The 24,809-nt window shown below is 37.7% G+C and overlaps 1 protein-coding gene and 2 pseudogenes across 1 annotated transcript in view; 2 read left to right on the top strand and 1 right to left on the bottom strand.

The window, feature by feature from the left end:
• Nucleotides 1-24,809, top strand: part of EIF2AK4 (eukaryotic translation initiation factor 2 alpha kinase 4) — an 87,821-nt gene that overhangs the window by 37,168 nt on the left and 25,844 nt on the right. Inside the window, exons 11-25 of the mRNA XM_039843918.1 lie at nucleotides 455-612; nucleotides 3,512-3,918; nucleotides 4,682-4,751; nucleotides 6,944-7,027; nucleotides 7,814-7,936; nucleotides 9,785-9,889; nucleotides 11,767-11,824; nucleotides 12,601-12,680; nucleotides 15,669-15,770; nucleotides 16,837-16,890; nucleotides 19,131-19,367; nucleotides 20,603-20,678; nucleotides 21,099-21,220; nucleotides 23,563-23,612; nucleotides 24,563-24,731. Coding sequence (XP_039699852.1) covers nucleotides 455-612; nucleotides 3,512-3,918; nucleotides 4,682-4,751; nucleotides 6,944-7,027; nucleotides 7,814-7,936; nucleotides 9,785-9,889; nucleotides 11,767-11,824; nucleotides 12,601-12,680; nucleotides 15,669-15,770; nucleotides 16,837-16,890; nucleotides 19,131-19,367; nucleotides 20,603-20,678; nucleotides 21,099-21,220; nucleotides 23,563-23,612; nucleotides 24,563-24,731 — 1,895 coding nt within the window. The remainder of the gene's footprint in view (nucleotides 1-454; nucleotides 613-3,511; nucleotides 3,919-4,681; nucleotides 4,752-6,943; nucleotides 7,028-7,813; nucleotides 7,937-9,784; nucleotides 9,890-11,766; nucleotides 11,825-12,600; nucleotides 12,681-15,668; nucleotides 15,771-16,836; nucleotides 16,891-19,130; nucleotides 19,368-20,602; nucleotides 20,679-21,098; nucleotides 21,221-23,562; nucleotides 23,613-24,562; nucleotides 24,732-24,809) is intronic.
• On the top strand, nucleotides 1,320-1,435 carry LOC120587305 (uncharacterized; annotated as a pseudogene).
• LOC120587296 (uncharacterized) lies at nucleotides 14,888-15,006 on the bottom strand (annotated as a pseudogene).

Here is a 24,809-nt window from a genome sequence, read left to right as displayed (position 1 = left end):
CTCAACATAAATTATTTATAAAGTGTACGTAAACCTAAAACTGGAAGGGGCTGTATGGATCACTTCTCTATTTTATGCTGAGCTATCTATAGTGTTGTTTAGTAACCCTTCTCATGTAACTGGATTTCCCTGCTGCTCCTCAAGTAGCAGGTTAAGGGACCTCACCAGAATTTGAAATGGATCAGGAGACCTGGATTTGGCTTCTGGCTCTATCATTCAGTCATTTCCTTACCCTCTGTGTAAGTTACCTCCATCTGTAAACTTGGGCTAATTGTATTTCCACCTAATTTAAGGAGGATAAGATGAGGAAAGTACTAAAGGGTCTGCCAGGTAAGAGGCACTTTTTCAAACTACCAGTTAGGACCTCTTCGAGACCTTGAATTGTTGTTGGATATTGTAGCTCTTCCTATATTTCTGATGCCTCTTTTATCTCTTGCCTTTTGTTTGATCTCAGATTCTGGAGGACAAGATTATGTTGAGACCGTTATTCCTAGGAACCAGCTACCCAGTGCTGCATTCTTCAGTGAGACACAGAGACAGTTTTCCCGATATTTCATTGAGTTTGAAGAATTACAGCTTCTTGGCAAAGGAGCTTTTGGAGCTGTCATCAAGGTGCGATACATAGTTGTCCCCAGTCCCTTTTAGAGCTGCTACTGTGTTCCATTTCTGCAGATGTACGGACTTCTATTTTGAAAGTGGGAAAGGAAGTGAATTCGACCATTCGAAACTATGATCATCTTCACTTTTATGAAGTTAAAGACTTTAAAGTTACACTGGGCACATTAAGAACACATCATTCCTTTTCCTTTGCTTGATGCAGTGCATTAATGTGAAAACCACATGATCATAATAACCCTTCAAGTGGAGTCAATACTTTCCTTTGGTGCAGAAAGAAAATTCTCTTTTTCTTTCATTTGCTTTCAGAGTTGCTGTAGCTAAAAGGGTTTCAAGGTTAGAACTAAGATGGAATTCCAACTGAGAGATGGCCCCAGATGGTCTTGATGGCTTTTATTTTTCAGTTCTTATTGAGATGGAAAATTAGTGATACATTATTAAGGTGTGCTGCTTTTGGGTCTTCCATTCTTCATTTCGGTCTATTTGTGTGACTTTTATTATTATTTGCCCCCTTTAGAAAGAGGTTTCAGCTGTTTTCATATAATTTAAGTATTTTGTTTGAATTTAGGAGACCCAGATGAATATTATTAAATCCATATAAGATATATGGCATCTTGGATGTGGTTCCATAGTGTAGCAGTTAGCACATCTGCTTTACACGCAGAAGGCCCTGGGTTTGTGCCCCAGTGGAGCCACAGTCCATGGTCTATGGCCATGCCACCCTGAACAAGCCCGATGTCTGATATTGGAAGCTAAGCAGGGTCAGGCCTGGTTAGTACTTGGATGGGAGACCATCTAGGAAGACCAGGTGCCGTAGGCATAAATAATAATAAATAATTTAAAAAAAGATATATAACATCTTGCACATAAGAAAGTAGTCCACCATCAATAGGGCATATGTCTGTTTAGGATTCTGAGTATTATGAGGAAGCATTACTAGTGTTACTGTGGAAGGCCTTTTACACCAAAAAAAAAAAAGAATTGAATTAGTTTTCAGGCAGAAAGGCTATCTTCAGCAAATTTTTACAAAAGGATGTTATATGGGAAATATTTCAACTTTCTTCTTGAAAGTATACACATTACAGTTAGGTGATTAAATAGATTTTATGTGGACAGATAGCCTGATCAGGTCATCAACAGTTACCTTTAAGAGGAGCGAATGATTAAAGCATGTATTATCCCTTTAGCTCAAACTGTAATTGGGATCAAGTCCTTTAACTTCTTTATATTTTAGATTCTTGAATGCAAAACATTATCAAAGTTCATTTCTTCATAAGTACTTAAAAATTATTAATAAGCTCATAAAATAAAATAAAAAAAATCTCAGTAATTTAAGCCCCCAAGTTTTTCCTGTTGTTGATCCCTATATGAACCCTAAAGCCCTCATACCCCCTACCTCTGTTTCCAGGTTAGGTTAGAGCATTCTGCTCAATGGTCTGGCATTTTGTTAGGAGCTGGACCCATTACTGTTTATGCACGTTTCCATTTCAATAAATGAATTCCTAGGAATCTCCTGTGTAGCAAGTTCCACCCACCAATAACTCATAATATATATGATGTGTACTGAGACATGAGGTTGAAAGACAGTGTCAAGACTTTCCACTGTCCTCCACTCTACTAATGTGGCAGGAAAAGAACTATCATTTTTTTTGGAGCACATTCCATATTTTAGGTCATGTGCCAGGTGGCTTATAGGCCATGTCTTTCAATCTCATGACATTCTTATGAAATAGGTATTATCCTCATTTTGCATATAAGGGAACTAAGGCTCAGAGAAGTTATGTAATTTGCCTGAGGTTACATATATCCACTAAGAGATGAAAGCATTCAGACCCACATCTGTTTTACTTGAAAGTTTGTTCTAGCTATTTCCACATACATAAAGGTCACCTGAAACTCAATTTTATAGTATTCCTTTCTCATTTCTAGAAGTTTTTTAGTAGTCTAATTGAAACCTATGAACCAAACACAGAAATGATGTCCTCTTGTCTTTTGTAATCAGCTGGTTTCTCTCTGCCCATGACCAGATTGTTGCTTTTCATCTCCTCACTTTACCTGCATGGTGGGGTTGGAATGTTCTGGTGAATGAAATTTTATAAAAATTAACTTCAGTCAACCCAGTTGCATAGTGAAACTGCCCAGCATAAGAATGCATAGAGACTCGCCTTTGAAACGTTTTATTGTATTTGTTTCTGTTGCGCTCTTAATGATACTGTTGTAGTTTCAGTACACGTCATCAGTGGTAAATCTGTGTTTGTAACAAAATCAGTGAGCAGTAATAGGTATAATACCAATTGCTGTTACCAAGCACCTTTCTCTGGGTGGCCTTGATACAAGTGCTTTACCCTCCTCATCTCATTTAATCTTTACAAGTTAAGAAAAGTGCTATAGATGAGAAAATTGAGTCTCAAGGAAATTTAATTAATCCAAGTTAACACAGCTTTATAAGTTGAGAATTAAAATTTTCATTTAGGTCTTAAAATGTTTGGAGTTTAGTTTGTGTTTAGTGACTAAGGGTTAAAAAAAACTAAAATCATCTTAAACTGTATAATTATTTTTAAGACAAGGTTAAGAAAACAAGGTTTACTTAGGAATTTAAATAGCAAATTCGATACTGGAAAATCGGATATAATTGTTAACAAAATTAATAATTAAAATGGAGATAATTTTCCCCAGGGTTTCTGAGCATCTAGTTTGGGGTGAGATGTTTTCTAAGTTTTTGGCAGTCAACTTTCTTCAGTTTAAGAGTCCCAGACATGTGGATCTCAACTGTAGTTGTTGGCTTTCACTCAGAACTGCAGGTTCCCCTTGGGAGGGGATGGATAATGCTACAGATGACAGTCTGTGCTAAGTTCTGAGCAGCCTCTACCGGGTCCCTTCCCCTTCTGCACTGCAGGTGCAGAACAAGCTGGATGGCTGTTGCTACGCGGTGAAGCGTATTCCCATCAACCCGGCCAGCAGGCACTTCCGCAGGATCAAGGGCGAGGTGACTCTGCTGTCGCGCTTGCACCATGAGAACATCGTGCGCTACTACAACGCTTGGATTGAGAGGCACGAGCGGCCGGCTGCAGACATGGGGGCCCAGGCCCAGGATGGGCCAGCCTTGATAGACGAAAGAGATGTGAACTGTCCCGATAGCGTAGAAGCCGCCGCGCCGCCGCCCATCCTCACCAGCTCGGTGGAGTGGAGCACGTCCGGCGAGCGCTCTGCCAGCTCCCGCTTCCCGCCCACCAGCCCCGGCTCGAGCAGCGATGAGGACGATGATGAGGATGAGCACAACGGTGTCTTTTCGCAGTCCTTCCTGTAAGAGCACAAGCACTCACAGCCTGCTGCCTGTGGGGCCCGGCTGCTTGGGACAAGCCCCTAATCTAATCCCCCACGCCCACCTCAGGAAAGAGGAGTTGATTAGAAATCCGGCCCTGTTTACTATGTTTAAAAAAAAAAAAAAAGGAAAGAAAATATGAAACCTAATTTTACAGCGTAACGAAATGCAATCCAAAGGGGATTTTTCCCCACTGTCTTCAAAAGAACTCTAAAATTTAAAATTTAAGCCCTGGAGAAAAGAAAAAATTTTTTTTCCAATACCACATCTTAATACATTTAATAGAATTTTTCAAAGGCCATATTTTAGATAAGGGCTTCCAACTCTGTGGAACATTGAAGAACAAATTTGGAGTCTTGATATAGTGCCAACTGCAGTTCAGAAAAGGTTACCAAACCAATAATTATGATTTTAAACTATAGTTTTGCATCTCAGAATCCACCCCAGTCATTTAATTTCATGATATTATTTCATTGTATCCAGTTAGATAACAGTTTATCATAACTCTCACCTATTAAATTTTTTCAGGAAAATTATTCAGGCCAATTTTTATTTAAATCAAGAGTTCTGTGTTTCACATATTAGGAAAATACAAATAAGCACAGTATTATAGACAGCTTTATGCCTACATGGTCATAGTATAGTGTCTTTAGCCTCTTTGCTTTCTAGTCATTAACAAGTATTGATTTTCAAAATTATAACAGGGGTTTTGGTTTCCTTAGTATTTCTGTTTCTCTTTTTAAGACCTGCTTCAGATTCTGAAAGTGATATCATCTTTGACAACGAAGATGAGAACAGTAAAAGCCAGAATCAGGTAGATATATAAATAGAAATACCATTTTATTCATCATGGGGTGGGTATGTAAGAAAACTAACATTTGATACTATAAACCTCAGGTAGAATAGTAAAGCCTTATTCTGATGTGCAAATATAGACCTTTGATTTAAAAACATAATTATTTAAAATATATTCTACTCATATATTTGTTTATAGGCATTAATTTATCTACATAACAAATATGCCTGCTTTTCGAAAGTCGATACCCTGTATTTTTTAAAAATAAAAATTGTTTCCTAGAGCAGTGGGTCCCCAACCTTTTTGGCACCATGGACTGATGCTCCTAAGTGAATCTAGTGCATGCTTATCTGAGGTGGAGCTGAGGCAGTGGTGCTAACGCTTGAGAGCGGCTGCAAATACAGATGAAATTTTGCTCACTGGCCCACCGCTCACCTCCTGCTATTCCTAACATGGAACCTCCTGATGTTCCATGGACCTGTAGCCTGGGGGTTGGGGACCCCTGTCCTAGAGGATTTGGGGAAACTTTATATGGTTGGGATGAGGATTGAATGCAAATTAATTGAATAACTAAACAGCCTAATTTTGGAGTTAAGTAGGTCTCTCACATCAGTTAATCTTGATTCCTTATTTTCATAATCCATCCCTAGAATAGTGTTTTAACACTGTGAGCCATGATTCTATAACAGATTATGAAATCTGTTTTGAAGTTTACAACCAACTATTTTATTCTTACTGCTGTAGAGAGGAATAGAGAATACCAAAATGTGTCTTACTTGTAAAGATAAACTCTGTTTGTAGAACTTATCTCTCATGAGTATGTGTACTGGGTGTGATGTAAAATATATTTCTTCATGTAGGTCATGGTCAGAAAAGTTTGAAAAACACCGCTCCAGTCCTTGAGCCCCACTCAGTTCTGTATTTTTCTCTGCCCTGGCCAACAAAGCCCCTCGATGCTGGTACACGGAGTCCAGGGTGAAGCTTTGTAACTACTAGGACTGTCAGTTGTTGCTTCAGAGGAGCATTCTGTACCTGAGAGTTGAATGCAATGACTTTTATACCAGAAATAAAAATATAATCACTAGCAGTTATAAGGGGCATTCATAGTAAAGTCTACATATAGATTCTGTGAGATAAGCACTTAAATTGATTTGGAGGAAGTTTGAATGCATTAATAAGTTATTCTCTTTTTATTAAAATCATCCTCAAAATCATCCTCTCAATCTAAATTTATAAATTATAAATTTAACCAGAATACTAGAATAAATAGTATAAAGTACTAATAAAGCAAATGGTCTTTGATTTTAGCATTAGTTACGCATTTAATTATTGTGGGGTCACCAAATTTATAATTCTGATTTTGCTCTGTCAAGGGCACCATCCCACAGACATTCTAATTGGTTAGAAGATTAACAGTCTTCTACAGATAATCCTCAGAGTATATAAATGATTCAAGAGTAGAATCTGATTTTTTCTAAAGCAGGAGTTTTTGTTTTTCTTTGATAAAGGAAGAATGCTGAAAGATGCTTCCACACAAACACACACAAAAACTGTGTATCGGAAATGAGCAAATGCTTCCTAATGCTTGTTCCATACTTGCGGGGAGTGGTATTTAAATATATCTGTTAGAAGAAAAAAAATTTAAGAGACCTGAGTTAACATGTAGGGAACAAACATACTAACCATGTGTAAAAATAGTTGAGAGGATCAGTGGCTGTAAGTGGCCGCCGCGTGCTTGTTCTCCGGGAATGTAGCCCAGAGGGCAGCATGTTCTTTGGTCATACGATCACATTTAAATTGTTTTAACTAAAAACAGATTTCTAATCTGTTTCCAAAGGAAGGCACCCTGGTAAAACTGGAGCCTTAAAATATTAGCCTGTATACATTCTGCCCTTCTTATCCACAGAAAGATGTTAATGGTAAGAAAGAGCTGACTTGACATGGAGTCTTTCTATGGATTGCACACCTTCGATACCTGCCTGTTTTCCCCATCGTTTTATACAGTGAGAGACCTGGAAATTATACAGCAGATTCTGGTAGTAGCAAATTGCCTTTGGAATACTGTATGCAGCTAAAGGACAGTGGTTGTGTTCTGCTCACTGACCTCTCTGAGGCAACAGGATGGCCATGCATTTAGTGGGGGCAGGCACAAATGACTTGATGATGGCAATGGCCCCATTTTGAGTTCTTGTGTGCTCCTCTTGGGTTAGGATGAAGACTGCAATGGAAAGAACAGTTGCCATGAAAGTGAGCCATCAGCAACCACTGAGGCTGTCCACTACCTTTATATTCAGGTGAGGCCTTGGCATGCAGCTTGGTGACATAGCAACTCCCAGTAGTTGCTGGTGGATATGTTTCAGAAGAAACTAGAGCAAAGAGCAAGACACTGGGCAGGAGAGGACTCACTGGCACTACCAAAGATTAATTGGCAAGAGTGGATTGCAGCATGGAGGCCCTTTCCCCCAGCCTTGCACTCACGCTTTCCTGTACCATAACAGGAGATGGCGTAGGGCCATGCTTACGGGCTCCCGACTCGGGCTGTGTTAAGCTCACATCCTGGATCTACTAGTCAGAGCTGTGTGAGCTCAGTCAAGGTTCTTTAGCATTCTGTGTTTGAGGCTCTCCATCCATAAATTAAATAATAGTAGCTCTCTCTATGATTTGTGAAAAATAAATGAAATAACATTTGTGAAGTAATTAGTTCCATAAATACTAGACTGTGCATGTACAGAAACTCCACTTTGTCTAACAAGCTGAATCTGGACAAGTAAAGTATGATGCACACACATCCTTGTGTGTGCAGAAGAAACACCAACATGGCTTTAGGCAGAATGGCTTGTTCCAGAACCTCTGGAGGACAAGAGCCACAGGCAAACCAGTTCCAATAAGGCATTACTAAAGGGAAGCTCGAATTTTTTTAATAACCTTGAATTTTTTTTTTCAAGTAAAAAAATCAAGCCTTTCTCATAACTATTTGAAATAGTACATGTTTTAAAATGAAGGTTTACATTAATTGCAGTTGTCCTCTTTAATTTCAACTCTGTATAACCAAATCCTGCCTGGTTTGTTCTTGTCCATAGATGGAGTACTGTGAAAAGAGCACTTTACGTGACACCATTGACCAGGGACTGTATCAAGACACCATCAGACTCTGGAGGCTTTTTCGAGAGATTTTGGATGGATTGGCTTATATCCATGAGAAAGTAAACTTTACAGCATTTCATATCTGAAAATTTATGTATACATAAAATTTAGGACTAAATAAAAAAGTCAAATAATATAAGATTGGAGAAAAACAGAAATAGAGAGGAAACTCTGGGTATATTGAAATAATCTATAGGGAATAAATTATTCAAAAGATAAATTAGTACAGAGTACCAAAGTTCAAAGAAAACATTGAAGGTTAGAACTGAGATCAGCTAACTATGGCCCACTGGTCAAATCCAACCCACCACCTGCTTTTATACAGCCTGTGAGTGAAGAGTGGCTTTTACATTTTTAAATGATTATTTTTAAAAATCGAAAGAATAATATTTCATGACATGAACATTCTGTTAACGTCAGATCTCAGTGTTCATAAATAAAGTGTTATTGGAAAAGGGCCACGCTTGCTGGTGTGTGTATTGCCTATGGCAGTTTTGTGCTACAATTGTAGAGTTAAGTTGTGACAGAGACTATATGGCCCATAAAGCCAAAAATATTTACTTTCTGGCTCATTACAGAAAAAGTTTGCAAACATCTGGGTTAGGAGGAAATATATGAACATGTATGGAATGCGAAGATGTTTCCTTGAGTGGTTTAGAATAAAGTGAGAGTATAATTAATACATTCCACATTGTTTGATTCTGACTTAGTACCACCCTTCCTAGGAACACGAAGAAACCAGAAAGTGATCTAGCAAGGACAGAGATGGGACTCTTAGAGTAACATAGTTTGCCACATGTATAAAGTATCATTTTAAAGCTAGAAATTGCCATTATAATGTAAATGCTAATGGCTTAGCTTTAGGATGAAATACTGCTTACTTTTTTAAAATTGGAATTATCTAATATATTAGCCAACATAAATGTTTTTTCCTTTGCCTCAATTTTCTTTAACTTTAAAATGTTTATACTGTACCATATTTTTACTAAAGAGCCAGGACCATAATTTACACGTGTCTACTTTATCAGTGATTTGGTGGAAGCAGAATTTGCAAGGTTGGAAATATAAATGAGTTGTAATGAGGGCCATTAGAACCCTGTCACTGTGATATCATCTTGGGGTCCTAGAACTGTGTTCTATATGCTCTTCTTTTGATCTAATTTGCTCAGTGTCTGCTAATCATTTGCTGGGTATCTAACACTGTGCCACACCTAGAAATAACAGAGGGATTAGTATGGGTCAAACTCCATATTTGAGAGGGACTTCCTTTTTTTTTTTTTTTTTTTTTAAGAGAGAGCCAAAATTTACTTTCATGTAAAGGTAAAAGAGTTGACACAATGTGTTTTATTTCATATAATCGTCTCCTATATTATAATACCTGAAACAATAAGCATCATGAGGATGCCGTTAGGAGGGGGGAAAAGCATATTTATGTAATAAATGGGCATTGAGCACCTTCCGTGGGTGCTGGGGATGCAAAGTCAAAGTGTTAGAATTACTGTGATAGGCTTCGTGAACAAGTTGGCACTTGTAAATGTTGGTACAATTCAAATGAGGAGAGAAAAGCAAGAATTTCCTAAGCAAGGGAAGTAGTGTAAAGAAAGGAATAGAAGGAATGAAAATAGTGTGTGTCTCCCTGGCCAGAGTAGAGTTTTGTGATGCAGCAGAGAGAGAGAAAATTGGGAACCTGGTAGAGGGGGGCCTTGTAGATAGACTGGGAGATTGCAGCAAGGTCATTGGCAGGATAGGTGGGAGACATTGCAGAGGTAAGACAGCCTGGAACAGCATGGTTTGTGGGAGAAGGCTCATCTAATTTTGTCACTAGGTTGGCCTTTCAAATTAGGAAACAGATATAACTATAAACTATGCTTTGGGAAACACTTTGTTTCTTTGCTCTCTTCTGTCAGGGAATGATTCACCGGGATTTGAAGCCTGTCAACATTTTTTTGGATTCTGATGACCATGTGAAAATAGGTGATTTTGGTTTGGCCACAGACCATCTAGCCTTTGCTGTGAGTATTTTTTAAATAGGCTGTGCGTGAAAATGGACCCATATTCCTTGATAATCACAAAAGTGTTACATGACAGGATAGATGATAAGTTCACTGAACTCTGCTGCGTAATCCTCAGGAAATGATACAGATCTGAAGAGTGAGCTGGAAATGACCTTTTAGGCTTTGACATTGTGAGTACATTTTAGTGAGTACATTCCACTTGAGGGACATAAAATTACTGGTTTGTGAATGATATTTAGGTCAAAGGTATATAATGCTTTATGAAATAATTTGGTATTTTGGTCTACCTTGCTATGCGCTGGGCTAGATGCTTTACACTCGAGGGGTTTTTAGTTAAAGGAGATAAGGCTTAAAAAATATAAAACACCAGTCCTAGATAACATGTAATCCAGAAGGTGTTGGTTCTTCACAAAATTATACGGTAGTTGTTTAACATACAAAGCTAAAATAATACGAAGTGAGAGAAATAGTGACATAAGAGTAAAAGACAGGAGAAAATTTACATATGGTTATGAGGATCAAGAAAAGCTCTAAAAAGGAAACAGTATTTCAAATGTGCCCTGAAGGGTGGGTGGGAGTCTAGCAGGCTGAGATTGAGGACAGGACACGGTGACACCATGGTATGGGATTCCAGAGAGCAAGAACAGCATAAGCAAGGCCCTGGGGTAAGTAGACATGATGATTTGAAGGCCAGCATGTTGTCTGGTTGATTGAAACTATGAGGTGTAGGGGAGCAGTGAGAGAGGATGCTGGAAGGTTGAGAGTCTTGTAGGTGGCAGGCCTCGGAATGCCAGAGGAAGAGTTTCACTTGACATCGTAAACCAGAATTATTAGGCACCAAAATCTCCAGTAAATGCAGTTAATTCTGAGGGTGGTCAGAAAAAGGAAATAGGATTTGGATTAATGGCAGTTTATTTGGCTAAATGGTAATTAAAGGCTAAATTAGAAGGAGAGGTTAGAAGGAGCAGAGAGGGAGGAAATGGAAGCGGGAGTAAAGACGTGGTCTTGACCAGAACAATTTTGAAGAGTACTAAGACCAAGGAAGGGCTAAGTGATGGGGATCTTGATCCCCAAACTAAAAGATTTAACTTGCTTTTTGGAAAGTTGTAGTATAGCGAGGTAGGTAACAGCACAGACTCTGGAGGCCTACCAACCTGGGCTAGAATCCTATCTCTGCCACTTCTTTGAAACGTGACCGTGGGCAAGTCAGTTAACCTTTCAGTACCCCATCTGTAAAGTGTACCTAATACTAGTACCTACTTCAGAGAGTTGTCAGCAGGATAAAATAAGAATACAGGTAAAGGACCTCAGTGTTAAAGAATGTTAAAGCTGCTAGTATTGGTGGTGGTGCTTGTAAAAGCAACCTATGGAGAAAATAGCGATTTAGGTTAATACATGAGACAGCACTATATAGTAGTCGCAGGTATGGTGGAGGAAGATGAGGTTACCTCAGGTGTTAGCAGTGATGGTAGAATAGATTTGGTGACCAGCCTCTAGGAAAGAAGAGTAAAAATTGACCCAGATAAATGGGAAAGTTAGGAAGTGGGGTGGTCGTTATTGTTAAAATACTCTTACTCTTCCTAGTAAATAGATTCTGTTTTGGCATTTGCTTTTATAAGTTTCCAGGGGGTTCTGCCATGAAGAAAGAGTTCTATAGTGAATTGCCCTTCTTCTTGATCTCACTGGGTTTCTGGTAAGCCCTCCCTTAGTAGACTAAACGACAACAACAAAAAATTTAAGCTGAAAAAAAAAAATTATTACAACTGTTCTGGTTTCTGTATTTAGAAACTCGGTCTTCATTTAGAAATGGATTAGCCATTCTTATGGAATAATACAACATTTTAATGTGATATTTGGCTTACTTGTATTTTAAGGCTGATGGAAAACAAGATGATACATCTGGAGATCACTTGATTAAATCAGACCCTTCAGGTAAATCTAGTATATTTAGTTCATGTATTAAAAAGCAGGTGACAAACTTTTTTTCTCTTATTTATTTTTACATATAAAAAGCTGTATATACGTAATGTATATGACCTGAGGCCTTTGGAGATATATATACACCCGTGAAACCATCACTGTAATCTGTGCCATAAACATATTACCTCCAAAAAAGTTTTCTCCTGCTCTTTTATTTATTTACTGTTATTATTATTTACTTATTTTGTGATAACACATTTAACATAAGATCTACCCTCTTAGGAAAATTTTAAGTATACAATACAGTATAAATTTCTTAATCTGAAACCTGTTTTTCATTCATAAAGATTTTATTATAAAGCAAGTTATAATTATTCATGAAATTAACAAAATTTTGGAAATCCCTTTTTTCTTTTCACTATTAATTATTCTTTAGAACCCTTAAGAAATTAGAGCTTCAGTTAGAGTAATTGGCTCCCTTGGATAGATAGTTACACTTTGTCTGACCCCACAAGGTAATGTGAGGTTACCTCATGACCTGGGCCATCTCACTTCTATCTGATACTGTCTGTCCTCTGCAACAGTAATGACATCTTGTGTGGAACAGAGTGTGTGGCTATACATGACTTAGCGTTAATTGCTTGGCGAAATGCCCACTACTTCTTTCTGTGAATAGTGTGAACAATTAATAGATCATGACACACTCTTAAGAAACCTTTTTTTTTTTAATTTGCCTTATATCTGAGTCCTATTATTGGAAAGCCTTCCCTCTGCCTTCTTCTCTGCAGATCATTTGACCGGTATGGTTGGCACTGCTCTGTATGTGAGCCCAGAGGTCCAAGGAAGCACCAAATCTGCATACAATCAGGTAAAGCGGAAGCTTTTTGGAGAGAAGGAAAGGTCTCAAGAGTGAGATAATAGTTGGAATATCAAGATCATTACGTTTGGGGTTTAGTTACCAGTTGAAATAGTCAGAAACATTTATTCACTCGATATATATCCAGATGTATATTGAGGGTCTGCACCAAACAGGACATGTGGTAGCCAGGAACAGTGACAGAAGCTGGCACAGTTGCTGCTGAGGCTCTTATAGTCCCTCCATCTAGAGAAGATTTGAACTAACCCAGGTTCGGGCCAGGGCCCAGGAATACAAGGAATAAGGCAGTCTAATAACAGGAAAGATGTCTTATTCCAGTCCTCAGGGAGTTGATCCATTGGTGGATGAAGCAGAATGATAAACAAAAAAAATAAAAAATAAAAGGAATAACTACAAATCATGATAAGAGCTAAGAAGAGGAGTCCAGTGACCAGAGAACAATAGGAGACATCATCTTTAGATAAACCAGAGATGGCCTCCCCAAGAAGATGGCTTTTAGGATAAAGGAGGAGAAGGGAAAAGCCATGCAGAGTGGGGGGCTGGAGCATGCCTGGGAGGAAGGGGTGAAGCAAAAGAAGTGTGCAAAAAAGAAATATGGTGACAGCTAGCTTGGCACATTTAAGACAGTCAAAAAGAAGGTCCATGTGGCTACAGCTTGGTGAGCAATGGGGAGAGAGGCATGAGGTGGAGCTGGAAAGGAAGGCAGGGGTCAGATCGTGCAGGGCCGGCTTAGCCACAATAGGGAATGTGCACAGGGAGCCACTGAAGGATCTTGAGCTAAAGACTTCTCTCTAGCTGTTGATGGAGGCTTTGCAGAAGTCCATTTGGAGTGGCTGAAAGTTGGAACCGGAGTGGTAGCAAGTGATATGGGCAGAAATGTGCTGATATAAAATACATTTGGGGCAGGGGATTGACAGGTTTTCATAGTGGAGGGGGGTATGTTAGGTGAGGAAAAGGAAGGAAAACAGGACATTGCTCAGGTTTCTACCTAGAGCAGCTGGGGGGAAGGATAGTGGACTGAGATGAGGAAACCTAAGGAAAGACATGGCAGAAAAGGAAGAGAAGACAGCTGGAAAATTACGTTTGAGATGTGTTAAGTTTGAAATGCCTCATGAGACAGCCAGTTGGAGATGTCCAGTAGGCTGTGAAAGACTCAAGACTCGAGTTCAGAAGAAAAGTCAGAGTCAGAAGTATAAATTTGAAAGTTATCATCACACAAATGGGATTTAAAGCCATGAGACTGGGTGAGATCACTTAGGGCAAGAGTGCAGAGTTAAATTTTTAAAATATATTAGGCAGGCAATTCACATTAAAGCATATTTTCAGGCAATGGAAACACAAGCCTGGGTTTTGGTTCCGACAGGGAGCACTGGTCAGTGACAGCACTGAGATAGACCCAGTGATTGTGAGTGTGTGGGAAGGTGGATGTGCAAACACCATGGGTGTGGGAAATCACCTTCAGTGTCATCTTTCTAGTTTGGTTTGGAATAGCATAATGAAATTCTTAGAAGGGCTGTACTCTTTGGTCCAGAAGTTCCACCTTTTGAAATATATCCAAAAGAGACAGCCAGGAATGGTCCAAAAAGATTAATGAGAAAGGGATTCGCCACAGCATTATTTATAACAGTGAAAAACGAATCAGTTTAAAAGTAGGGTATTGGTGAAATTATGGGACTTCCACATAATTGAATTCTATGTCAATAAAATCATATTTTAGATGATTTAGAAAATCATCTATTAGATTGTTTTAGAAAAATGATATAATATTGAAAAAAATCTCACCGTATTAAGGGAATAAAAGTTACAAGAATAGTGTGGTTCTGCTTTTATACTGTGTACATGTATGTATACATTAAAAAAACACAAACAAGCATATTTTAGACATCAGTAGTAACTATGCTTGAGCGGTGGGATTACAGGTGATTGCTATTTTATTGGTGCTTTTTTGTACCACATTTTCTATAGCCAACACGTGTAGGAAATGCCACAATGAGTGTTTGTTTTTAAGACTTTGGAGTCACTGATGATAATTTTAAGTCACTGATGATAATTAGGTTCTTCTACTAATGCTCGAATCCAAGTTCATTCAAGAGTTATTCTTTATTTTTTTTTTTTAGGTGAGGCAACCCTTGGTTGACCTCACAGATTGCAAAAATCTTGTCAGTTTACAATCCCCTATTTTTTTATTTTCTTTTTTAAGCCTATAGCAGCTGGGCTTCCTAGGCGGTCTCCCATTCAAGTACTAACCAGGCCCAACCCTGCTTTGCTTCTGAGATCAAACGGGATCGGGCTTGTTCAGGGTAGCTTGGCCGTAGACAAGAGTTATTCTTGAAAGTGGCCACTATACCTGTGTGCAGTTGCCATGAGTTGGCTACCCCTCAGCCGGCTGTGCCCAGCTGCCTCAGGCACATTGTCTTCTGAAAGTCATCTTCCCCCTGGCAGCTCCCTCCTTGACACTCTGCACTGACTTATTTTTTTCCTCTTTACTTGCATTTTCATATTTTCATATTTTGTTAGGGTTCATCACATGATCTTTCTCTTGTGCCATTCTTCCATCCTCAGTGGTATGGCTTTGCAGTCAATGACTGATCATCGCTGTTAATTACAGATTTTGGTCTTTGTTTCACTTTTGAGATGATTAGTAAAGATGCAGTGCAAATTCTTATGATAAATCGCAGTTGTCCTCTCTCTTTAGTGATTCTTCCCAGTGTTTGGCCAGTGATTTTCTATATCTGTATAGAGCTAAACTGGTTACATACAATTAATTTTCAAGGAAAATGTTGAGAAGTCATGCCAAATATTTTACTTCATCTATACTTCATACCTATACATTTTTAGAAGAAATCAAATTTTTTCTGGTGTGGCTCATTTTTCACTTATGCAAACTTTGTTCCAACTAACAGTGCTTATACTCTAATTGCCTGGTAAATTACACTTTCATACCAAGGCTTTCTAAATGCAGTTCTTTTTCCTCCTCAGAAAGTGGATCTCTTCAGCCTGGGAATTATCTTCTTTGAGATGTCCTATCACCCTATGATCACGGCCTCAGAAAGGATCTTTGTTCTCAACCAACTTAGAGATGTATGTATCAGATGTTTTAATGCATGGAAATCAGAATTCAATGCAGGATATCTTTTTAATGCAGGATATATTTTGAAAAATTATTCTGAGAGACTTACTCTTAATTTTGAAACACAGGAGGAATCCACACTATCAATACAGTTACAGCAGTGGGAATGGGTTATAAGGATAATGGATAGTTAGTTTTAGAAGTTGAAGTTCCAGCTGAATGGATCTGGTGTACTAATGCCTAAAGAAAACCATCATGAACAGAAGTTAAAAGGGGTTGGGGGGAAATATCAGCCACTTGAATTTTTTCGGCAGTGAAGTTTCCATTTGTGTTCTTGGAATTCATCTTCGCTTCTGTGATTGCCCAAACTAAAAGAGACTAACATTCACAATGTGTGAGGTCAATGATACTCATTAGAAACAACACTAAGATAAAGTAGAGAGTAAGGTTTGGGTGAGGGCGATTTAGGTTTACATATTCACAAACAAGAGATATGGAGAGCAAAATAGTGTTTTGGAAAACACTTAAAATATATTACTGCCAGTACAGTGTGGACAGCTGTGTTCATAAAGTGCCCTTGCCTTGACATTGAATGGTCTTAGTTATATCTTTGATGAAATGTCTTTTTAGTCTAAAATTCATGTTTGTTCCCTCATTTCAAGAACATCTAAACTGTGAAGTTAATGTTATGATTGATGTCCTATTTACCAGAAAAGTGAGAAATTTTGGGGAAATAAAGATTTTAGTGTTAATGTTTTTCTCGTACTCTATGTTGGTGGTTTGGTGTTTTTGCCTTTTTTCATCTGTATGTTTAATAAAACTACCTTGTTTTTCTCTGAAACAATTTGATTTTAAAATACTTTGTCCTCAGATGAGGTGCTTTCTGTCACCTAGACTGTCATTTGGGTAAAATTTGTATTAAAAATAATATGGAGGAATGGGTTTCAAGAAGGTATCACCTCAGCCTTCTCTTGTTAGCAGATTTTCATTTCTGTATTCAGTTTTCTTACCTCTGGTGAATAATTCACTGTGGCAGTCTGCCAAGCACTTGCTGATTTGAATATAATATTCTTTTAGCCCACTTCGCCTAAGTTTCCAGAAGACTTTGATGATGGAGAGCATACAAAGCAGGTAATTTTTTGATGCTTTAATTACTGTCTTCACTCTTGGGTTTTAATTACTGTTTTTCTTCTTTTTCAATTAGTAATCTTCTGCCACTCATTCTCTGTTTCCTGGGAACAATGTGGGGGAAAAAAATCAAAAGATAAAGCACTTAAAATGTTACTGGGCTTGAAATACACCATAAAAATGCCAAGGATTGGCATAGCAAATTAACAAACTACAGAGTTCTTTTATGTAGTTCATTGTGTTTTTGAAGTGCTATTTGGAACCTTGGCTTGGCATGTTGGAAAAAAGAGAATGCTTTTACAGCTCATTGTTTTAGAGAAAGCTTGAGACTTTTAAGAAAATATTTAAAACTATAATTTTGTTCTGTTTTGTGGTTAAAGTAGCTCAGATTGTAAAGGGAAAGACTGGACAGTCCAATTTTACAGTGTTTTAAAGCAAAATAATTTCTCCTTCATGCTATAAATATCTGAGTGTGTAAGTAACTCACATCATGGGTTAAAATAGAACATCCAGCTAATATGAAAGTAACAATTAGTGAATTTGTATATTGTACTTCTGGTGTGCATCTCTTCTTAGTGCTGATTTTTTGTCTTGGTGAAGTGTTTTGTGTTTAACACTCTTGTCATATGGAAATTTATTCCTTAAACTGACTTTCTTAACCCTTATAATCAAGGCAAAATCCCTTATTTAAATTATTAATGTCGAGAACAGAAACCTAGCTAGCAAACATTACATTAGTTTGCTATTTCTTGCTTATTGGTTATGTATCTGGATGGACAAGTCACTTAACTTTTCTAGACTTTAATTTTCCTCATCTGTAAAATAAAGGGAGTAAGTACCCTTTGTTTATATATCAGTACTAACATCCTGTAACTCTGTAGTGTTTTATATGACATGGCTAGTTGGACCCTTTCCGCCTCACCTATTGAATTAGTAAAGAACCATTAGAAAATATATTGAGTCCTGTTTCTACTTTTTTTGTTAGTTATTATCATTTTTTTTGAACTGGGTCATTTCCTGTGTTTCTGGATGTCATAAGTAAAATGTTCATTTCATAGCCTTTCCCTATAACAAGGTCAGTCATATTCAGTATTTCCACATGTTGGCAGCTGTGGTGGCATATCAACTTTATTAAACTACAAACACAAGAGCAACTTTACAAATCATTTCTCACAATGATGATTGTTGTCCGTCACAGATACTTATTAGATACCCTTGAGCATTTGCATTTAGACTGTATAAAATTGACACCAAAGCCACCACAACAAAACCGTAACCACTACCACCTCCCACATCACAGTCATTGTTCTTTATCTGAAAGGAAGCAGCATAGAAAATGTTCATAGACTGCATGTGACACAATCTTTGCTACACACAGAAATTAAGCAGTATAACCTGTTTGCTGAGTAGGGTATTGTTTTAACCAGTTTAATTTAACATAACTTTTCATAAAAGTCATATCATGTCAGTTCCTTTCTTTACATGGAAACTGTTAACCTGAATTTTTATTTCAGCCTAAGATGGGTATGAGTCAAGGGGGAGGGGAGATCATATGTTAAAAATATATAATTAGAAAATGCTTAATAAGGTTCATCTAAAATTGAGATATTCCATAACTCCTTATACATCCTTATTATAAACAAGAGAATTAAGGAATCATTATGGAACCTTTCAAAAGTTTAGATTGCCTTCAAATAGTTCCCTGCTTAACGAGGTAGTAGCTGTGAAAGTATGATAAAGAGTAAGATAAATCAAGGTCATTCTAGATAATGATATCAATACAGATAGCATAAATGGAGAAGAAAAAACTAAAAAGCTGTTTTACACTGCTTTAAGGATTCCAGCAGCTACTACTCATTGTAATTTTTACTGAAATTAGGCATCCAAAGGTATTTGTTTTATGTTCTCATGTCTTTTTCAATACAGTATTTTGTGTATTTGGAAGGCCTAAGTTCTGCTTCTAAATAGTTGAGGATTTTTTGAGTCATTTATGACAATAAAATATAAAAATGGCATCTGCCTTTTAAGAAATACTCATATTACATTGTTGTACAACTCTGTGGCCATAATGAAGTGCAGGGGGGAAAATAACAAATTCAGAGATTTCAGCAATTAAAATGCACCACCTAAGTGCAAGAAGTGTGGTGTCTTTTCTTTGACCTGAAGCAACCACCACTTATCAAGAGAATTCCTGAGCATCATCTGTTACTTCCCATTACTGATGTGCCTGGATCTTGTTACAGAAGTCTGTCATCTCCTGGCTATTGAACCACGATCCAGCAAAGCGGCCCACAGCCACAGAACTGCTCAAGAGTGAGCTGCTGCCCCCACCCCAGATGGAAGAATCGGAGCTCCACGAGGTGCTGCACCACACCCTGGCCAACGTGGATGGGAAGGCCTATCGCACTATGATGGCCCATATCTTCTCCCAGCGCATCCCCCCTGCCATTGACTACACCTATGACAGCGATATACTGAAGGTGGGCCTAAGCCAAGCTTTGAATGAGAGCTTAACCTGGTTCACAGAAGGATGAAGTCAGTTCTTTATTCTTCATGGATTCCTTTAATGTGGCCAACACAAATTCTTAATCTGAGGCCTATAAGTGCAAAATGTATGCATGTGCATTATTATGATAGGAAGAGCCCCACTTTTATTCATTTAACTTGAAGAAATTCCTGACGCACCCTCACCTCACCTCCATCTTTCCTCCCACGAGATGATGAAGCGGTGCTTTAGAGACTTAGCCCTGGCCCAGCTCCCTGGAGCTGAAAACATTTAGCCAACTCAGATGTAGATCAGGTAGTTAGCCGCTCCCAATGTTGGCTGCACACCAGAATCATTTGGGAGGCCCTTTGCCAATACAGCCGCCTAGACCCTACATCCATTCTAATGACTTAGGATCTCCAGGTGTGAGGTACTTCAAGAATCCCTTTAAGAGCTCACAGGTGGGAGCCTTCAGTGTTTTCTTTAAAAAAAAAAACCAACAACCACAATCTGAAGCAATATAGCAAAACGTTAAAATTAGAAAAAGCTGGGTGGGCAAATAATGGGTGGGTGGGTAACAGATTTTTGTCACATTATATTGTATGTTTCTGTATGTTTAAAAATCTAATTTTAAAAGAGGAGTAGAGGAAGTAATGGCAAGATTTGTGGAAGATCAGTCCAGATTTCAGGGGCCAGATTTTGCTGTCTGGCAGTCTTAGATACAGGATTGAATGTAGGTGTTTTATTTTTTGTCTTTTCGTTTATCTGTTTCTAAAGTTTCTCTAGTGAAATAGTACCGCTTTTATAATAAAAAAAAGAAAAAGAAAGGTCTTTACAAAATATGTAAATGCCATGTGGCTTTCAAGGGGCCCACTGTGAATCACCTAACTATGTGGGAAGGGGCCTGATGCTCTTAGGGTTTTTATTATTCCACAGTATCCCTGAGCGTCCTCAGGGAGAATGCGCATATTTGACTAGCTCTCTCTGAAAGGCATGTATCAATGTGGTTAAGATCTTGGACCTTAAACGTAGCTGGCCCTGCTCAGGCAAGATATATTGCAAGACATGTGGTTTCTTCTTCCCTGAATATATTCAAAAAGGGTATGACTTATTGAGATCTCTTTTGTGATCCTGAGAATAAGCAATATAATGCTGACTGCAAGCCACAGATTCATATTTTAAGGGATCCCTTTGATTAGGTTTTGATGACATTTTAATTGGTCATTTTAGGGCAGCTTCTCAGTTCGTACAGCCAAGATACAACAGCATGTGTGTGAAACCATCATTCGCATCTTTAAAAAACATGGTATGTTCTTTTTTAAAAATTATATGCATTCTCAAAGGATGTTTTTTCATCATTACAAAGTACTGTTAATGGATTTGGGTGCAATCATATTTTACCTTTAAATTCACAGTTATAAGCAACTGATCATGTGAAATTTAAGCTTATTTTTATAACTTATTTTATAAGCTCGTTGAGGAGAAACAGATTTGAGTATTACAACCTTGCTACTAAGGTACAGCTGGTTTGTAGAGTCAGAAATATGACTTGATTCACAAACTTAACCTTAGGCAACCTCTCCACTGAGAATCAAAAATAGACTAATGATGATTTCAACAGTCCCAGTAGCAGATTACTGCACTGTCAGGTTTGTGTTCATTTTAACTTGCCTTCTAGGAAGAACGAGAACCTGATGATCGGTTATTTTTTTCTAATTTGGTGTAGGAGCTGTCCAATTGTGTACCCCACTACTACTTCCCCGAAATAGGCAAATATATGAGCACAATGAAGCGGCCTTATTCATGGACCACAGTGGGATGCTGGTGATGCTTCCTTTTGACCTGCGGGTAAGGCTGAGAATACTCTGCTGACAGTTCCAATGCCATGGCACATCTGTTAAAAGATTACCCACACCAATTTTTTTTCTCTAAATGTATCTGAATGTCACCCTTATGAAATGTATTCTTAAGGAAGTTATCAGGATGAGAACTTTACTGGAATTTAGTAAATGTTTGATGTTGTGTACATCCACTTTGCTAATAACACAAGTACTTTTAGCCCTAGAAACCAGAACCTTGCATTGTAGGTGCCATGTCTATACCTCTGTGTTGAGCTCTGCCGAGTGACTGTAGCAGGTTAACCCAGACAACTCAGACAGTTTTTTTCTTTACTTCCTGGCTAGATCTTCAGTAATTTCCTAACACTTTAATGTCTAGAGCAATTAAATTCTTGTAACTGCAAGTGTCTGTGCTAATTGGGTATGCTGAATTTTGCTGGTGCTTGCTTGCTTCTGATCCCCAGGGTTCCCTTTTTCAGCAACAGTCTTACCATTCGTTCACTCACATAGCGTTGGCTGCTATTAAGCCCATCTGTAGCACTGTACGTTCATAAGACGGACAAGAGTTTAATACCCCTCATGTACAGAAAGAACTTACAAGTAGAAAGATGAGCAAAGGATATAACCAGGCAGCTCTTAAAAGAGAAAATGCACAGAGCTGATAAACTTCTGAAAAGATCTTCAGCCTCACTAATAATGAGGAAATACAAGACAAAGGTATCTCCACTTCACCCATCAGACTGGCAAAAATATTTAAATTAATATTTGGAGATGACAAACGTGTAGGGAAATAGGCACTTTCATATGTTGCTGATGGTAATGTAAATTGCTGAACTTTAGAAAAGTAATATGAAAGTATTTAATAAAATAAAATAATTTTATATACATACTATACCCTTTGAACCAGCAATTCCACTTTGAGGAATTTATTAAAGAAAATAAAAATATATTGATGTATGCATATTAAAACAGTGTTCACCGTCATATTATTGTGGTGGTCAGGAACTGGAAACTGCATGTTCATCTATAGGAAAATGGTTGGATAATTTATTATGGAATATTAAGGAGGTATGAGATCAAAATATGTAATATTTAGATATATCCGTATGTATATTTGATCTGTAGAAAGGTCCATGGTATATTGTTAGATGGAAAAAGAAAAGTGTTTAAAGAGAATTCTAATATCCCATTTTTATTGAAAGAAAGAAACGTTTAAAAAAAAACAAAAACGAGTGTATGCACAAGGTGCACTATACGTTTGCATCACCTGGTATGTGTAAGGTATAAATATGCTCTACATGAGTGTGAATGACCACACACACTAGATTTTTTATCACCAAAGAATGAAGTGTCAAAGTTTAAATATACACCGATCCTGTGACTATTTTTCTGGAGGAGGAATGGAATCAAGTCATTTTCTTTTTTATATCTATGTTGTATGGCTTATTGCAAAAACATATTTTGCTTTTATGGTTTAAGGAAAAATTCCTTCCATATTCTTGGCTTATGTTTTTCTTTTATAATAAAGTGATTAGGGATTATTTTGAGTGAGAGATGAATAAATAGCATATCAGACATTTGGGTTCTGTTGAAGGAAAAGGTAGAAGTACACATATTTACATAGCTATGCTTAAAACTGGCTGCTGCTTCTCTAGACATTAGGAGACTAAAGTATAGATTTTTAAGTATCGGCTTCCTTTCTATGAGCTGATAGTCCATTCCAAAATATAAAAAATAATTATGTTTTGAGAATTGGACCTATTAGTTAATAATGCTATCAGATCACTTGGGACAATATGAAAATGGTTTTATAAGTTGTAGTGATTATTAGTGGGTGGTTATTAAGAATTTCTCCTAAGAGATTGATAGGAAAACCAGGAAATTCACCATAACTGATAATACCCATTTCAATTGCATTATCATAAATGACACTTTTTAAAAGATTCACAAGTAACCAAATAACTTGCACTGATTTTGATTTGGCACAATAAAAGTTGGCCAAAAAAGTATAAAAGTATATTTAACTAAAAGCATATTTAACTAAAAGCATATTTAACTAAAAGCATATTTAACTACAAGCGAATTTTTCTCAAACTTAAAAACCTAAGAAATACTACAATGAGTACGACTGGTGTTATGTCCGGCAGTGGGGTCTCCTGCTGAGTGACACACTCAGGAACTGTTCAAGGAATATGAATTATGACCAGTGCACAACTTTGTGAATGTACTAAAAACCACTGAATTGTATGCTTAAAAATGGTGAACTTTATGGTAAAGCTCTTATTAAAAAACCAAAAGGAGTATGCTAGTTGGCACATATTGACATTGACCTTCGAAACTTTATTTTTCCAGGTTCCTTTTGCAAGATACGTGGCAAGAAATAATATATTGAATTTAAAACGGTAAGAAACAATAGGGATTTCATTTGGTGGATGTAGGAAAGAAACCCAGGTGAATGTTTTATCTTCTGTGATACTCACACAGTAAAGAATGTAGGGTTTAAAGTATTGATCTTGGAACACGGTGCAAAAGCCCAGCCACAGTAATCCTTTCTATAAGGTGATGAGGGCAGTCCTCCTCCTCCCTAAAAGGAAGGTAGCATTAGGTAAGTGTCCTGAAACTCTTGCAGTCTATTCTGTGACTTCTGGATGTCCCCAAGCAACATAACTGATTATTTTCACAAATGGCGGCTTGAAAAAACATCTGGCTATTATTGATCACAGATGGCCCCTTTTAAAATTTAATTGGAAGGATAAATGGCCAGTGGTCTCTGCGTGAAAACTGCCTACACAAATAACTGAACAAAAACTGTGTGTAGGAAAGTGGAGTAAAACCAGCAGGAGTGTAAACACTAAGGAGCTCCAGGCACTTAGCAGGTTTTCTATACATGCAAATACAACAGGGGTCTAACACTGAGGTCTTCATAAATTGGAGCAGTATTGTCAGTGAGGCACCCTGCTTTGAAGCTCCTTGCCTCAAAAGAAATTGGAGCTCTTTACATGCTTTTATTCTCAACTGCAAGTGAACAGTTAATATTCATAATCCTAAGGTGTGAGTATCACCATGTAGAAGGTAAGCACCTAAGGTAAAATAATTTTTTGTGTGTTAATTTCATCTTCATTTCTGACATTAAAAAAAAAAAAAATGAGCCCCATAGTTTAATAGTGGAAAAACTGGGGACTGGAACCTAGATCATGAGGTACGACTGTTCTGGGCAAGTCTGTCTTTAAGCTTTCTTAGTCATTCCACTGATTAACTTTCATATTTGTTACTTTTATCTTGTTCACCGTTCTCTTATGCATATTTGATTCCTGGAAGCATTAACCTTAGAAATCCACGTTTCTCTCTCCAGATACTGCATCGAACGTGTGTTCAGACCTCGCAAGTTAGACCGATTTCATCCCAAAGAACTTCTCGAATGTGCATTTGATATCGTCACCTCTACCACCAACAGCTCTCTGCCTACTGCCGAAGTCATCTATACAATCTATGAAATCATCCAAGAGTTTCCAGCCCTTCAGGTTCTTTTCTGTATTCTGACATTACGAAGTTATGCCGCTAGAGTCCTTTACCAGATGTCAAGGGAAAACACCAACTAC

The sequence above is a fragment of the Pteropus medius genome, unplaced genomic scaffold (assembly GCF_902729225.1).
Source record: "Pteropus medius unplaced genomic scaffold, Ma_sr-lr_union100, whole genome shotgun sequence".
NCBI classification, from domain to species: domain Eukaryota; kingdom Metazoa; phylum Chordata; class Mammalia; order Chiroptera; family Pteropodidae; genus Pteropus; species Pteropus medius.
The sequence above is the reverse complement of the archived record's forward strand: the minus strand, read 5'-3'. Positions and strand labels throughout refer to the sequence as shown.